Source organism: Patiria miniata, unplaced genomic scaffold, assembly GCF_015706575.1.
Source record: "Patiria miniata isolate m_02_andy unplaced genomic scaffold, ASM1570657v1 HiC_scaffold_26, whole genome shotgun sequence".
NCBI lineage: Eukaryota > Metazoa > Echinodermata > Asteroidea > Valvatida > Asterinidae > Patiria > Patiria miniata.
In genome coordinates this window covers 7,493,298-7,508,433 of record NW_024037065.1, presented here as the reverse complement: position 1 = coordinate 7,508,433, position 15,136 = coordinate 7,493,298, and the positions used below count along the sequence as shown (strand labels likewise).

Here is a 15,136-nt window from a genome sequence, read left to right as displayed (position 1 = left end):
ACCTTTGACTCCTATACTGCCAGCTGTCTCTTCCATGCTGTGCTGTTTGAGTTAGAAATCAAGCAATGTAATTGATTTTTATTGAATTGCCCAAACTAAAAAACAAATGTGTTCGCCCCACTCCAACTGATATGAAAATGTATTTCCCAAAGTTTGCTGGACATCAAATTTGCAAACTAGCCAACAGATTCCTTAATTGAGTCACTTTGCAACTTTGTAGGCAAAAACACTTCTCCGGCCAGTTCATGTGTGTCCAACACGGCCTCACAGCTTGGATTCACTGTTGGAATCATCTGTTTCAAAAATTGCTACGTTTAGTCACGAAGAATTGTTGAAAATAACGACGGCTCCCCAAGCAGAACGCATTACCGACCACCCGCCGGGGTTGAGAGAGATGTTTGAATTGCGGTATGCACACCTCTGGTGTGCGGTGCGATCACCACGGATTTCGGAGTTGGTTTTGTGGCTAATTTTCCAATTACGCTGAATCGAGAGGGGTCGTGCGATAGTGGCAAAAGGTCTCCAGTGTGTGTTTCTTTGACAAATTCCTCAGTTTTTCCACTTCTGCAGTATTTGAAAGCCATCAACTTCTGGAAAATCGTTTTACTTCCTGCATTTTGCTCATTCATTGCACACCAAAACTTCTGAGCAGTGGATGGCAGTTATTTCATATTTTGACTTTCTGAAGTTTCATTATATTTCAAGGGACACGCAAATGGAATTAATGGAAAAACTGGCGTAAAACTGGCTAGCTGTGGTATTAACAAATTTAACAAGCAAAAGTCGGCCCCTTATTTTTACGTACTCCAGGGACCACAAATCCGCCCCCCCCCCCCTATCAGTGCCAGTATTTTCCCCTTCCTTTTCCTCGTATCCCTGGTACCCCGTATGACGTACTTCCCTCCCCACACATATCTTAATCCCCGGGCACCGGTGAAACACGCCAACCAATCAATCAACTTTTTGAGCTCAGCTTTTTTTTTCTTTCTCCTTTTGGGTAAAAAAAAAAAAAGGTTGTCCCTGTACCTAGACGTCGGGGAAACTATAACTTATCAAAAATGTCATCTATTGAAATTCATAAACTTTCACTGCCTTATTGTGCTCAAAGAACATCCGATGAAAGGGAACTGGAAATGAATTATGATGAACATTTCTCAGAGAAAAAGATACAAAAAGTTTCAAAAGATGTAAATACTTTGTTTCCTTTTTTACACCTTGTCAGTACATGCATTTTCATTTGAAGATATTCATTTATTTTGTGTGTGAAAGTGCATCCCCTGAATAGATGTCCAGGAATTGCCACCGGCATTTTGAAGTGGGGTCTGGTTTTTTGTTTGTTTAGAAATGGCTTCCTATAGCCAAGCACACACAAAAAACCCGAAACACAATTAAGTTTCTTTGGAGTTCACGGCGTGAATTTATGAGTAGGAGTTACAATGAATCTGAATGGGAAGGCTATTTTTGGCTACAATTTGAAAGAACCCAAACTCACAGGCCCTGATAATAATTTGTGTGGTAAGTAACAGGGTACTGGTCGTATAGGAATGTACACTGACAAGAAGTATGCAGTGTACCTATGGGAATATTTAGGCACAACATGAAATGTCGCAGATGTTTTTTTGGCAAGAAGTTAACATGATCCGAGACATTGCAAATCATGCGTTAAAGCCCCTGGGAGTTTTCCTACAAACAAAAAAAGCCACATAGCCGAAAGTTTGAGATTGGGTTGAGTTGTAGGGTCAGTTCAAGTTTTGCCCTGCGATAAGTTTAATACTACAGACCAGAACCCTCGGGGCGAGTTTTCATTAGTCCGTATTGAAAATATCTTTCTGCAAATCCTGTTTGTGTTGGACGAGCTACACGTGTAGCCGTGTTTTGCTAAGAAGGTCTGAATAACAGGAGGGACGGTGGATTGAATGGAACGCCAAAATATTAGGAAATTGGTCTGAATGGGGTCTTTGGTGGTTGCATGTAATCCCCCTTTTGAAGACACAATTATTTAAAAATCCCTGTTGTTATTCATTCATTCTTTAGTTCTTGTGTTAATACCTGTGCGATACAGGTGGTTATGATAAGAAGAAAATTCATCAACAGAGGTGCTTTGGATATTAGGCCTATATTCATAACTTGGACTTGGTTGGTGCAGCAACAGATAAATGTCGGTAATGAAAATAAGTAGGACAGGGATTAAATTGCACACAATTTTTGTTTGCCTTGTTCAGAAGGGCGCATGATTCGGAAATATTTACAAGTGCATCCTGAAAAAAGGAACTGGACACGTAATCCCTTTTGAACTTGCCGTGGTTGAGAATTTTTTTTGCCTTCAATGCCACAAATTCAACCCAGATTTACACGGGAGAAAAAAAATCGGCTGTATCTGAATAATCTGCTGGTCAGAAAAGCCAAGACCCAATAGTTTTTAAGTAAACACCTCTCCGAAAGTGAGAATGCATTTGTCTTCTGCTAGAGTACACTCGAGGCCGCTAGAGTTCTCGCCTCACAACAGCGCATTTGTAGCCGATACAGACCACCCCGTATGGTCCTCCCCCCCCCCCCCCCAGCCCGACAAAAAAAATTGTTCTCAACGTCATGTGCGTTTTTTCCCAATACCCGATGCGGCTTTTAGGAGGACCTAATCTTGCAAATGGAAATTAAATTCTTCAACTACGGAAGAAAGTAATAAAAGAACAAATCCAACGGAATGACAGAAGTTTTGTGGTGATTCATGAATCAAACTTTGAAAACGAGGAAAACATTGTTGGAGGGGGGGGGGGCCGTAGCTAGGCTGTCATCTTCTATTTGGATTATGCCTTTTACATGACAGATTGACAAGCAAGTATATTGAATGCAGAAGACAGGGTGAATTTAGAGCAAGCTGTCCGTTCACATGCACGTTATTTTTTTTCCCTCCAAATCTAGGTACTATACAGAGCGCTTGACTGATTTTTTTTTTTTTAGGGGTGTGTAGGCTTGGCCAATATTATCGGCAAGGTCATTTCTGCTACAAAACTGAATTTGTTCCCACTCCGTTTGAAATGAGCACCGAACTTCAGATAAAAAGAAATCATTAAAGTTTGCAATGCCAAAACTAAATTCAAAGTTTCGACGAGTCAAATCGATATTTTCAGTCAAAAACTGAAGGAATTTAGAGTCAATATCTGAAGGTTGTTTTTGGTACTTTTGTTAAACTCACTTTTGGGTTTTCGTGCACTGTGCAATGATGCAAATTTTTGGATCGCCAACACAAAGTATGCTGACACTTCCGAGCAGAGAACTCACATTTTTGGGTTTAGGAATCATTTTAGTTCAGTTTTAGGAATCATTTGCATTGACTTTGGAGACAGAATACTAAGTTGTTTCACTGTGCACTGAGTATCCATGCAGTTAACCGATGCAGACTATGCATGCATAATAAAAACAGTCCCGAAACAGGATACTCCATTTAAACAAAGCAGGCTATTTTTCTTTTCAACAATAGCCAGTATCCCAAGCCCAAAGTTTTCCCGAGTACACCTGAGCTCTATAACACACCCTTGTGCAGCGTCATACGACACCTGCAGCGTTTTTTTTGCGAATTCAATTCAAGCTCGGATGATCTGGAATAAGGGCTGTATAGCGTGCGGGCATACTTGGGTGTAAGGTCACCACAAGGCCAGACACACACAGGCCCAGTAGACCATAACGCAGGGTGTGAGAGGAATGTGAAACGAGCCCCCCTTAGAAAAAACCCTCTGGAATTACAAGGGCTACATGTACATTATACTACATGTATTATTCTCAACGAAGGTTTGGTTCGTGCCTTTTTCAGAATGTGCTGTTGTCATGAAAGAATTATTTGGGTTTTTTGTGTCAGAGTGCAGTCATAAAAATGGTTGGAAAGAGTTCCATACCTGGACATCACTTGACGCCCTGTGCACAAACCCTATGAGACTGGTCTGAAAAATTCCAAGTGTTTTCTCAGTAAATGCTTCAATGTTTTCTCTGCTAAATTTGACTTTTCAGGACATGTCATCGCTTTCTGATGGCTGATTTTTGTGGGTATTTTTTCCCGAACAAACATTCATAGTGTGAATCTTGGATACCTTGGCTACTCAAAAGTACAAAACAATCAATATCGATTTTGGCATAATTGTTCTAGTATATCCGACTTCAGGCGTCGATTACGCAAAACAAGGTTTTGGGGGACATTCCTCAGTAGGTCACATATTTCTCAGCTCGGAGATTATTTCATTTTGTGAAAAACATAATCCGATAAAAATGCTGGAGCTTTAAACTTCATTTATCTTTTTGTGTCCGCTGGTCATTTAGCACTGGTCCCAACTAAATCCAGTTAAATCCATTCAACATAGATTGAAAAAGCAACTAATGCCCCCAAAAAGCTAAAGTCCAAGGAAGTTTCACCAACAAAAGTATCTGAATCAATCGCAACCCAGACCTACAAACGCCGACTGCTAAACTGAACTTCTCATTTTAAATAAAAGCCAACTTGGAAAATGCAACTCAAGGCTTAAATTGACTTGTACCCAGACAAATTTTCTTGAAACTCACCATCTGCAGCATCGGCGGCGATCACCACGTTGAGCTGGGCTGGCTCCCCGACGCGACCTCCCATGGGCATGGTCAGTTTGACCTGGAAGTCCTCGGCGTCCTCGTACAGCGAGTCGTCGATGATCAGCACGCGGCAGTAGGCCAGGTCCTCGCCCTTGTCGAAGCGGACGAAGTTGTCATTGTCGTCTTCAAGACGGCTGATGTAATCGTTGAAAGAGTGGACCGGGGAGGGGTCGGCACCGGTGGCTGTACCTGTGTGCAAGGGTTCAAAGGTTAAAGGTAACAAATCAACAAAAATAGTCACTTGGACCTGTTCTTGAAAGTTGGGATTTTAAGCTCATTGAAAAGGACACCGAGTAAGCTTTCCAATGAATATGGGAATCAGACAAAATCTGACGGAGTTATAGGTATTTTCAGCTCCCAATTTTCATCAATATTCTAAGCATTACAGATTGTATTATAGGCTGCATCTCAAAATACTTCTGACTGGTTTTGTGTTGAAGGGTCACATAGTTCAACCCACATGGTTTACACGGACTGTGAACAGAGCACTAAATGTGATGCTCAGTCTTTGACATTTCAGTTTTCATTTTGGTCACGTTCTGGACCATGTTTCATGCTACTATGCACAAGATTTACTGCATACAGAACCTTTGTCCTTTTCCCTGAGATTGTAGGCGAAGCAGTGAGCAGAATTTCTGAATAACAGTTTGCTTTAAATAGGTTTAAAAATTGGGGAGTCAGGTTCGAGTAGCGGTACTTTCCTGGCCTTCCATCGCGGGGCCAACCTGATTCCGTGGGTTTCCCCCAGAATATTCTTCTGGGGTTTGCCTCCCACCTCTAAAACTGTAATTCTTCTCATTGTCTTCTCTCCACAGGTTTCTTCAGGCTTGCGAGCTACAGTGCCTTGGGCACTTTTGAGGAATCCTTAGTTTCATTACCAGAAACAAATAACAACAGCAATAATAATAGGAATATGTAGGAATATCTAGTGCCTACGAGTATAAGCATTTCATAAGCACCATTTTTCTACCACAGTTCACAAAAGCTTTCACTTTCAGCAACCTATTCAGCAGGGCCATTAAATTAGACCCTGCGCTGAACCCAAATGTAAACAGTAAAGTTAGTTGAAAATCAGTGAGGCAGTTCATAGCTGAGTGCAAAAAGTCAAATTTATTTCCTGTTGGCCACTTTGTGTTTGGCTCTTTTTCAATCCCAAAAATGCACATGTGTGGGAGGTTGAAATTACTACCAGAATTAGATCCGGAAAGGTTTGAAGCTATTGAAATTTGTAACAATATTCATTGAAGAACTGAATAGACCCCTGTACAGCAATCTCCAAGCTTGATGCAAGTTTTGTTCTCCCCCCCCCCCCCCAAAAAAAATCTCCCACGGTTTGGAGGTTTGCGATTGATGAACAGAATGAGTGAAGTTGTCACTAGTTAATTTTGTCATTTTGTGGTGGGTGGCTTTTTTTTTTTTACCAAGTCAGTCTCGATTGAAACAACCTGTTCTTCACCTGCCCACACCCGCCAACGCTTCTCAACAAAAAAATATCCCTCAAAATACACCCCTGGTGCTCTGAACAAAAGTCTTGACAATTTGTGATGGCCCATAATTGGTTTTGATTCAACAAATGCCTGCGAGATTTGCCTGTGAGGTTTGCTTGTTGGAGAAGTATGAGGAAAACAACAGTTCAGGGCTCTTGGGAAAATCTGAAACCTGTATATCACCCCTCGGAGAAAACAATAATGAGGAACAAGTGGTGAAAAAAATGAACTGTGTTCTATGGAATAACTTTATTACTGTCGGCCGTCCCAAGTGTGTGTTAAACCTTGTAGCCTATTATGTCTGGAGTCTTGTTGAAGTATAGCTCAGGGATAAGTCTCCACACACACAAAAAAGAGTTGTGGGTTTTTGGGTCGAGCACAGGGGACCGGTGAAATATTATAAAAATGCCTACAGGGCAGACTACCAACACCAGATCAGTGGAAAAAAAACTGGGACAATAAAGTCGGGTGATAACCAATCTTTAAATCCTTTCAGTGCAGAATCTCTGTTTTAGAGTTGATAAAATGTCAGAATGAGTCATCTTTTAGCAGTTTCTGCCTTTTGAGATGAAACTGAAGACCTAGGGAATAGGTTCATGATGAACTGAATTCCACATTGGGTGATTAAATATAGTACGTTTGAGTGGGACCATCTGCTTGGACAATAGAAACCATATGTGCCAATGTGCAATACATTTTGTTGCCAGATTGAACTCGTATCAAAACATTGGCAAATGGGGTTTAAATTTAGGAACTTTTTGTGTGGGTGTTGCCGAGAGGGGAAAAAAAAGAATGCAGGTTTTTATTTCTTTCTGGTTGATCACTAAACACAAAAAGGGAAAACTGTGTGAAAGTTTGCAGAATGCAGTCTTTTGCATGATTGAATCCCCATGTCTTTCCACACAACTGTATTGAAAATCACTTGACCGAACATCGGTGCGCTCACTGTCAAAAATACAGTGTGGAATGCTTTTGTATTATACCAGTACGCATCAATGGAGTTTAGCTGGAAAACTGAATCTCTGATTATCACACAGCACACAGATCACAGATATGTTGAGCACCAACTAATTGTGCCTAACACTTCAGTTATATGCACCAAGTGCTAATACTGTGTTATAATCGCATACTCTTACAGTTTTTTTGCAGTAAGTAAAATTTCATCAGACCATATTGGGACCAGGCCGCAATTTCCAGTGTTTGGCCGAAAAGGAAAAAAAATCCACTTACAGAACCAGCCACAATCAATATCCAACACATGACTTTTGGAACCTGTTTTTTTTTGGCAAATATTTTTTGTGCCTATAGCAAATTTCCGTGCTTAGAAGGATCGTAAAATTGTCTTCAACTTGTTGGGAAAAACCATTCCACAAAGTTTACCAATCCCCCCGTTTCTAAACTTTTAAGTGATGTTGTAGCCTAACTTTTCAAGCCTTAAATCTGGACCGTTTAGGATCACAATGTGCTCTAGTCTGGTACCTGGCATCGTTGAGCAGAGGACCATCATCTCCTCGGACAGGTCACCGCCTCGTCGGATGGGGATAAGCACCTCGCCGATGTCTTCGTTGATGATGTAGGGGCTCTCGGCATCGATGAACACAAAGGATTCTGTTTGTAGAAAAATAAAGTAAAGTAAAAAAATAAGAAAAAAAATAATAATTTGAACAATCACACTAGGTGTTCCTGTTGTGTATTCCCTAAATTACTGTAGCATAGTATCAATGAATTCACTGGGAGTTTTAATTCATCTGACATTTTTGTAAGAGTACCTGACGTTTCAGAACAGGCTTTTCATGCTTTCATAATACGGGCACCCGCCTCGCCTTCCAAAGGATGACAATCAAATTGAGGATCTCATTTCCAGTTCATTAGATGTGTCTATTTGCAGGCATCTCTACAAGTGCCTGAACTGACAACGCACTGTTATCATTAACGGGAGACAATTCTTCCTGGACTGTTTCGCCCCGAATCTCTTGATATGTTTGCCCTCCTCTCCCCTTGTTTACTTTATGCCGGATCAAACTAACAAATTCAAACACGTTCCAAGGTGAAAAAACTTGTGTAGATAGTACTGCTGTTGGCTTCTTTTTTTTGGCGGGGAATGCACTGTGTAGGATTCAGTACAACAAAAATTCCTTACAAACTTTTCGTTGTTCGTTCGGACTTCTATAACCTTCCCGGGAGGAAGGAAGGAGCAACAGTTGCAAAAGGTATTTTCATCTGAAAAAAAGTGTTTGCTTTTTTTTTTATCAACATCCAACTCCCACACTAGGATGTCAACCTGTTTGTGTTTCAACCAAAGCCCTTGTGCATTTCTGTGCTTCAACCCAATCAATAAGGATAACACAAAACGTTAAATGAGTAACGCAAAACAACTTCATTATCTTACTCCGAGTCATGTTTGGTCCCCTCTCCACCCCCCCCCCCCCCCCCCACCCAATCTTCCTCTCATCAATTCCTCCAAATTGTCAATTTTATGTTCAATACCAAAACAATAACCCTTGCAGCAAAATTCCACAGAGACTACAATGGCTTCTTTCATTGAGGCCCAGGTTAATGATAGTGTTGGTGGGGTTAACAACCTCCCAAGAAAGGGGGACAAAACCTGGATTACCGGGGAGAAGGAGCAACTTTCGAAGGAGACAGTGATTAAATGCCCAGGGAGGCAGACAGCTAGCCTCCATCGACCCTTCAAATTGGTTCAAAAGTCAGGTTCCTGCCTACTGGCCTTTCATTATATTCTTTCAGGTTTTTTTTTTTTTTTAACCCCACCCATCCACCCCAACCAATTCCCTATTCTCTTGTTGCCCACTCTTCCTTTTGGACGCCCGCCTAATCCCTCGGTTTTGTGCACTCAACAGATCTGAATGCAAGTAAATTCACCCATTCCATCTCCTTCCACCTCTTAACAAGAGGTTTTTTTGGTCAGCGGCCTTTTAATCATCTTCCAACCGAGTCTCCAATTTTTAATTTAAGCATCCAAACAAGGCTGATGTCCATCTGCGGAATGCTTTTAATAGAAAAACCACAAATGAAGGCTCTGATTTTTCCATCCTCAGTCTAGGGGGCACTTCACCCACTCAATTACCTAACTTATCCTCCCTTAACCTCTTCCCAAACAATTACCGAACACAATTGTTTGTCAATCCCATTTCCTCCCCTACAAATGCCCCTAAAGAACAACTGCTACACAAAGCGATTTCAGTACTAAAATCTCCCTACTTTTTATAATGCCTAATAAATTCTGTATATATATATACAGGAGAATAAACTGAAACGACCCTGAACTGTAAACATCTTTAACTGAAAGCACCCTGGACTGCTCTTATTGCAGGGCATTCATCATTTTTCAAAGCCTCAAGGGCAGGATGCACCAGGACTTCATAAGCCCCTCATCATCCTATACTGAACCCCCTTCTAATTGGGATGCCAACAAAAACACTTCAATTTGCCCCTTGCTTTACAAGCAAAAAAGCGAAACAACTAGATGTTTGCAGCAAATCCAGGCTGCATAACACCACTTTAACCCTAACCCCTTGGGTATTTTTACTAGAAAGTATCCTGAATCTGCCAGAATCCATAAATTTTGTCATGCAAAAAAAGGTTGGGTCCTGAGTCCATCAAAATCCACCAGTGTAGTACACTGGTACGGTGGTTTCTTGAGTCTAAAATCCCATCCCAAGCAAATCTCTTAAAAGATCTTCCAGTTTATTGTGCGTTCCCTGCGGTAATGGGACAGTTACTCCCTGCCTTGATTGGGGCTTATGGTTGGTTTCTTTTCACACAATGACGGCCGCAAGATGAGTCAAGCCCTCTACAATCATCTGATGCAGAGTCTTATTTCCTGTGCCCTTTTGAGTTGTAAGACCCAGACACAACCAGGTCATACTCGTCATAGTCAGGAGCTTTTTACTTTCTAACACAAAGGATTTATTGGAAAGAATGTAGTCTCCAGACGCCACTTCAGCGGTTGTGTACCAAGTCTATGGAGAGTCAAGAAATTTTTCTAAGTAGTTCCTAACAAAATTGGAAATGTTTCTCAGTCCTAGATTCATGTCTTTTCAACATTTTTGCAATGACTGACCTTTATTGAGATGATATATGAAGAAAAGAGTGGCGTCAGGTTGCAACATTCTTTCCAATTTGTTTCCAAAATAAGTTTTCCTTTTTAATAGTTTTTCAATGATCTCCTTCATGACTCTTTAACGACTAGAACTTCAGACAAAGTAGGTACCCACAGTTATAGTTTTTTCTAACTACAGGTATACAGACTACTTAAGCATACTTAAATATTAACCCTCCGAGATTCTTCAAGCTCCACCAGAAGGTTTGTAGGATTTCGAAGGATTAAAAAAACGTGGGACCAGCCACTGTTATGCTCTACATGAAGGCTTGATGCCCTGTTGAAATTCAAGTACGACTGTACCATAGAGTGGTGGATTTTGTAGGATTCAGCAAGGATCCTAGTCCTAGTAAAGACATGCCTAGACATTTAGGGTTAAATCAACTGAACTTAATCACGCCTAAACTCTGGTTCTGAGGTTTTGAGACAGATTATTTTTCCCCAAGTCTGAGGGATAAGTTCAGAACTCACCATCTTCCGAGTCCAGGATCCTGATGAGGGCGCGGTCGGGGTACTCCAGTGCCCCCATGACAGCGTCATGCAGGATGACCTCAAAGACCTCGGCCTGCTCGTAGCTCTTGTCGTTGATGATGCGCACGCGCCAGAAGCCCATCTCCTGACCCGGGTTGAACTGAACCTGGCGGGCTGACTTGCCGCGGAAGTCCTCGTTGACGATGGCGGTACCATCAACAGCCTTGATGCCTGTGGGGAGGGAAGGGGGGAGGGAGAGAGCGGAGGTAAGACTTGATTGATGAGGCTTTTGCTACGGATACGGGGCTTGGCACACTCCGTTTGAATTCCGAGCTCTTCGACTGGGGATTTAGCGGGGAACATTCATCACACATTCTGGGCCAACTCAAAATTCTGGCTTGATCAGGGAGCCATGTTGTTGCTTATGTCAAACAAAAAGAATGGGTTATATTCAGGCATGCAACTGGGAATTTGGGGGAAAAAATGAGGAAACTCCAAACCACACTAGACTTTGGGCAGTACTTTTTAATTTGTAAGGGCATTCATGAGAAGTAAATAACGAGGAAATCAGCGGATCCGAGGAAAAGTTGCATGCCTGTATATTGTCTCAGACAGTATTTTTAAACTAATTCCATACACGCTCTAGACAACAAAAACTATTCTGAAATAAGCGTTTTAAATATGTAAAAAAAAAACATTTTCTGCTACTCACCGACAAATGAGGTCTCGCCCAGGTATCCACGCCTGATGAGTTTGAGCTCCAGAGTCCTATCAGTCTCATTCACCTCGTAGTACTCGCGCTCCAATGAGATCCAAGACCAGTTGAGACGGAACGGCTGATTGGGCAGTTCATTACCACCTGATATGCAAAATTATAGAACAAGTGATGTGATTGGTTAAAAAAAATATCTATTTCAAAATTTTGATGTAGTGCATCAGATCAAAATATTCATGCGTGCAGGGGCTTGAAAATAAAAGAACACACGGAAGCACACATTAATGTGTGCCATGATCTCACTCACATTAGTCATTTCATTCCCAGGGTATCCATTCATTACACAGATCAATTTCACAAACGTTCACACGCAATGGTATTCACTTCAGCTGAAGTCACATTTCACATTTTCCAACATCACTCAAAACCTTCACATCTACCAAGGACGTGTCACCTTAGCAGTTTGGGCCACTCAACTTCAATATATCTGCATGTGCCTCACCCCCTTCCCCCAACCCAAAACTTTTCAAACATTCTCAAATCTGTTTTCTTTCAGACTGCCATTACTAAATCTACTATCATCATTTAACAAAAAAATTCAGCTGCAAACTTTCATGAATAAGCACACAGATCTTTAAGGTAACAATCATTTATAAAGGTTGAAAAAGGACTTCGGAAGAGGATGACACAAAAACCAAACATGTCGCCAACTCTGGACAGTTCGTGAAAAGATCTGTTAACCACAATGACTAAATGAGCAGAAGAAAAACCACAACAAATCTGGAACCAGTATTGATGTATCTGTCTCCCTTGATAGCGAATAATAGTTCATTAGTCCTCCGTCCATTCTTTTTGGAAACACTTCATCACTTGGCTGGACGCCAACAAGTTTCTTACTTTTCCAAAGTGTCTCGGTACAAGAAGTTATACGGTTCTATCAAAGAGGACAGACTTTAAAATGTAAAAAAAAAAAGCTAGTCCGGTCAAAACACTTGTTGGCACCGAGGTATTAAGAAATGGAACTTTTGTCCTGGAACGTTGGGAGGAGTCTTAATGCGCATCACAGCAATTGGACGCCCATTCAGAGAAGGCATTCAAATCTTTATTGCTATAAACAACAATTAGAGTACATGCTGGAAGGGGAAAGAGAGTTGAACGTTTTTACTACCAAAACAACTCCTCTTACTTTCTTAAGGTTGTTGACAAGCATCGAGTGCTCCTGGATCCTAAAATAGGGCAATTCAGTGTGAATTGTTTGCTCTTTTAAACAAAAAGGGAAAGCATTCTGCTGCAGTTGTTTGGAGTGGAAGGGTGGTGGTTGGGGGGGGGGGGGGTGTCTGGTAAAACCGCAACCGAGCAACAGAGCCTGTTTACCTTATTCAGATCCTAATGTTGTAGCAACTCAGAGTTTTGCGGTCTGGGAGCAAATCTGCAATCTAGCCCCAGAATAAAAAGATGCCCGACTTAAGCCTGATGGAAGCGCAGCGTTGTGTGTACCTATGGCCTTTTGGGGTTTAGGGATAAGGGGCTGGGTTGGCTCAATGCATATTTAAACTATTAGGAGTAGAGCTCAGGGCGTACTTACACATAAGGAATACATAACTTGGGATGGAATAAAGGGGTAGTCTTAAAAGGTTCTGGGCAAATCACGGCCCACCGCCATCCCCGTCTTAGATTGACAAGGCAGACAGGGAAAGTCTTTCAGGACATTGTGCGAAATATCTTGCATAGCTGCAGGCCACAATCCCTATAAAGGGTGCGCAAACAATCCCATTCAGAGTCTCCACTCGCCGACCGGCATCAACTTCTGTTTAAGATTCTCTCTGCCTAGCTACCTATACAATCACATTTGGGGGATTCTTTTGTAGGGTTTGGGTAACTCGTACATCAACAAACAGGCCAGATTCCTTTCTTTAATCTCACTCTAAGCAGGCAATCAAGCTGCTGTATTTTGTGACTGGGAATACTGCTGTCCACCGACAAATGGTTGAGCACCACAGAATTCCCAGTCAGTGTTGTTCAGTTTGTTTTTCAGACAAAAACTTACAAGACATGCACCAACTGTAGTTTGTAGCATCTACCACGAGTTGCTTTTATAAATCAGGAATTAACCTAAATGTGAGAGTTTCTGAACCATTTGTAGCCCTGCTGTAAGTCAGATTCTATCTTTAATAGACACAGACAAATGTGAAATCAAATTTCAAAGATAAACAGCCGGATTTTTAAAGTCTCCATTTCCAATGTTTCTCTTCAAAACAGTCAGAAGATAAAGCACCCAGATTGGGCATTGGAATGAGTTAAAATTTCAAGTAAGAATCTGATAGTTCCACTCATAAACTCCATGACTTTCCATCCAACCCCTCAATAAAAGCGAAGTCACTATAAAACAGTAAAGACATTATGTGCTCCAACTCCTTGCTGATGTCATCAGCTCTTAACTACACGTAATTTCAGCAGGGCTTAAGATGGGCTCGTAAAGCCAACAGAATAAGCGATGTAATGTATGTACATACACAAATGTGAAATACGATAATACTAAACGACAACATGTTGAATAACCCACTTTTCAATACCCAGGGAATGTGCAGTCATTTACTGTGGTGCCACGCCTTCTTTGCTTTTTGACTTGCCTCTGCGTTCACACCGTGATGACAGCAACAAGTAAACATTTGCAGTTGGAAAACCTGCTCCAAGTTTTTTGTTCCCGCACTACTGGAAACGTTGAGTCCCACTGGTACTCCGTCATCATTATCAACCAGGAAATATTGCTCAGAATTGTAAGCACATTAAAGATGCCTTTAAAGAGGCATTCGAGAACCAGCTTTCCAAGACTTTGGTTGGTTTTTGGTTACTTGGCAAGCAAAAGAATTCTGTGATCTGCAGAGTTTTTGCCTATACCTAGCTGTTCTGTGAATTAACTTGGCTCCAATTCATTACATGAGCCATTTACTTCGACACCTAAGGTCAAGTTAAACCATGTGAGATTTTAAGTTAGGATTTGTGACAGAATCAACTTGACAAGTGACAGTAAGGTGGCAAACATTAGGGGAAAGGGGGTTGCAAAATGAGTCGGCTCTTTCACGGAAATGATATCATTTACATCATCTGTGCCATCGCGTGCAGCATCCAACAAAAACCACAAGACACACAACGTTCATTTTTCAAAAGAAGGCTAATATGGCTGAAGATGAAATATCACGTTACTCGTGGTGTCTCATCGCTTCTCAGTCCATCAGCTGTGTCCAAGCCTATTGGCCAGGGTGACACGACTCTAGCGCACCTGCCAAAATGTGCCAGGGGATGCCAAGACACTAACCCTGAAGACCAAGCACCACGTCTGTTCCTTCATCACCCTCCCAGAGTCTGAAGCGTTATGATTCACTCCATCAGCTGCTTTCCTGAACCTTGCCCTTGAACACCGGCCTTCAGAAAAAAATTATCTGCCAGGATGATGTACAGCTGTGATTGAGTTAGGTGGTCCTGTTAGCTACTGTGGGACTCTTTGTGGGGCAACTGAAAGGAGAAGGAGCTATGGGCTCCGTGCGTGAACAAGAGAGGGCACTATTTAACCACTTTTCGAGAGCCAAGTGGACGAGACACACTGCATGCGCGTACTGGTTTACGCGTATAGTGCAAAGTGCCAACGACTAAGTACACAAAGATAGTATCTTCGCGTGAAAGTCAGGTGTTGTCGACAAATGTCTCTCCCAGTAGTCTCCCCCAACTTGT

The 15,136-nt window shown here is 41.7% G+C and overlaps 1 protein-coding gene across 1 annotated transcript in view; it reads right to left on the bottom strand.

Annotated features, from left to right (window-relative positions):
- LOC119733636 (extracellular matrix protein 3-like) overlaps positions 1-11,549 on the bottom strand; it is a 35,188-nt gene extending 23,639 nt beyond the window's left edge. Inside the window, exons 1-4 of the mRNA XM_038207040.1 lie at positions 11,405-11,549; positions 10,693-10,923; positions 7,578-7,706; positions 4,549-4,800 (exon numbers count right to left, since the gene is read on the bottom strand). Of these exons, the coding sequence (XP_038062968.1) occupies positions 4,549-4,800; positions 7,578-7,706; positions 10,693-10,834 (523 nt within the window). The 5' untranslated portion in view covers positions 10,835-10,923; positions 11,405-11,549. The remainder of the gene's footprint in view (positions 1-4,548; positions 4,801-7,577; positions 7,707-10,692; positions 10,924-11,404) is intronic.
- Between the last annotated feature and the right edge of the window lie 3,587 nt (positions 11,550-15,136).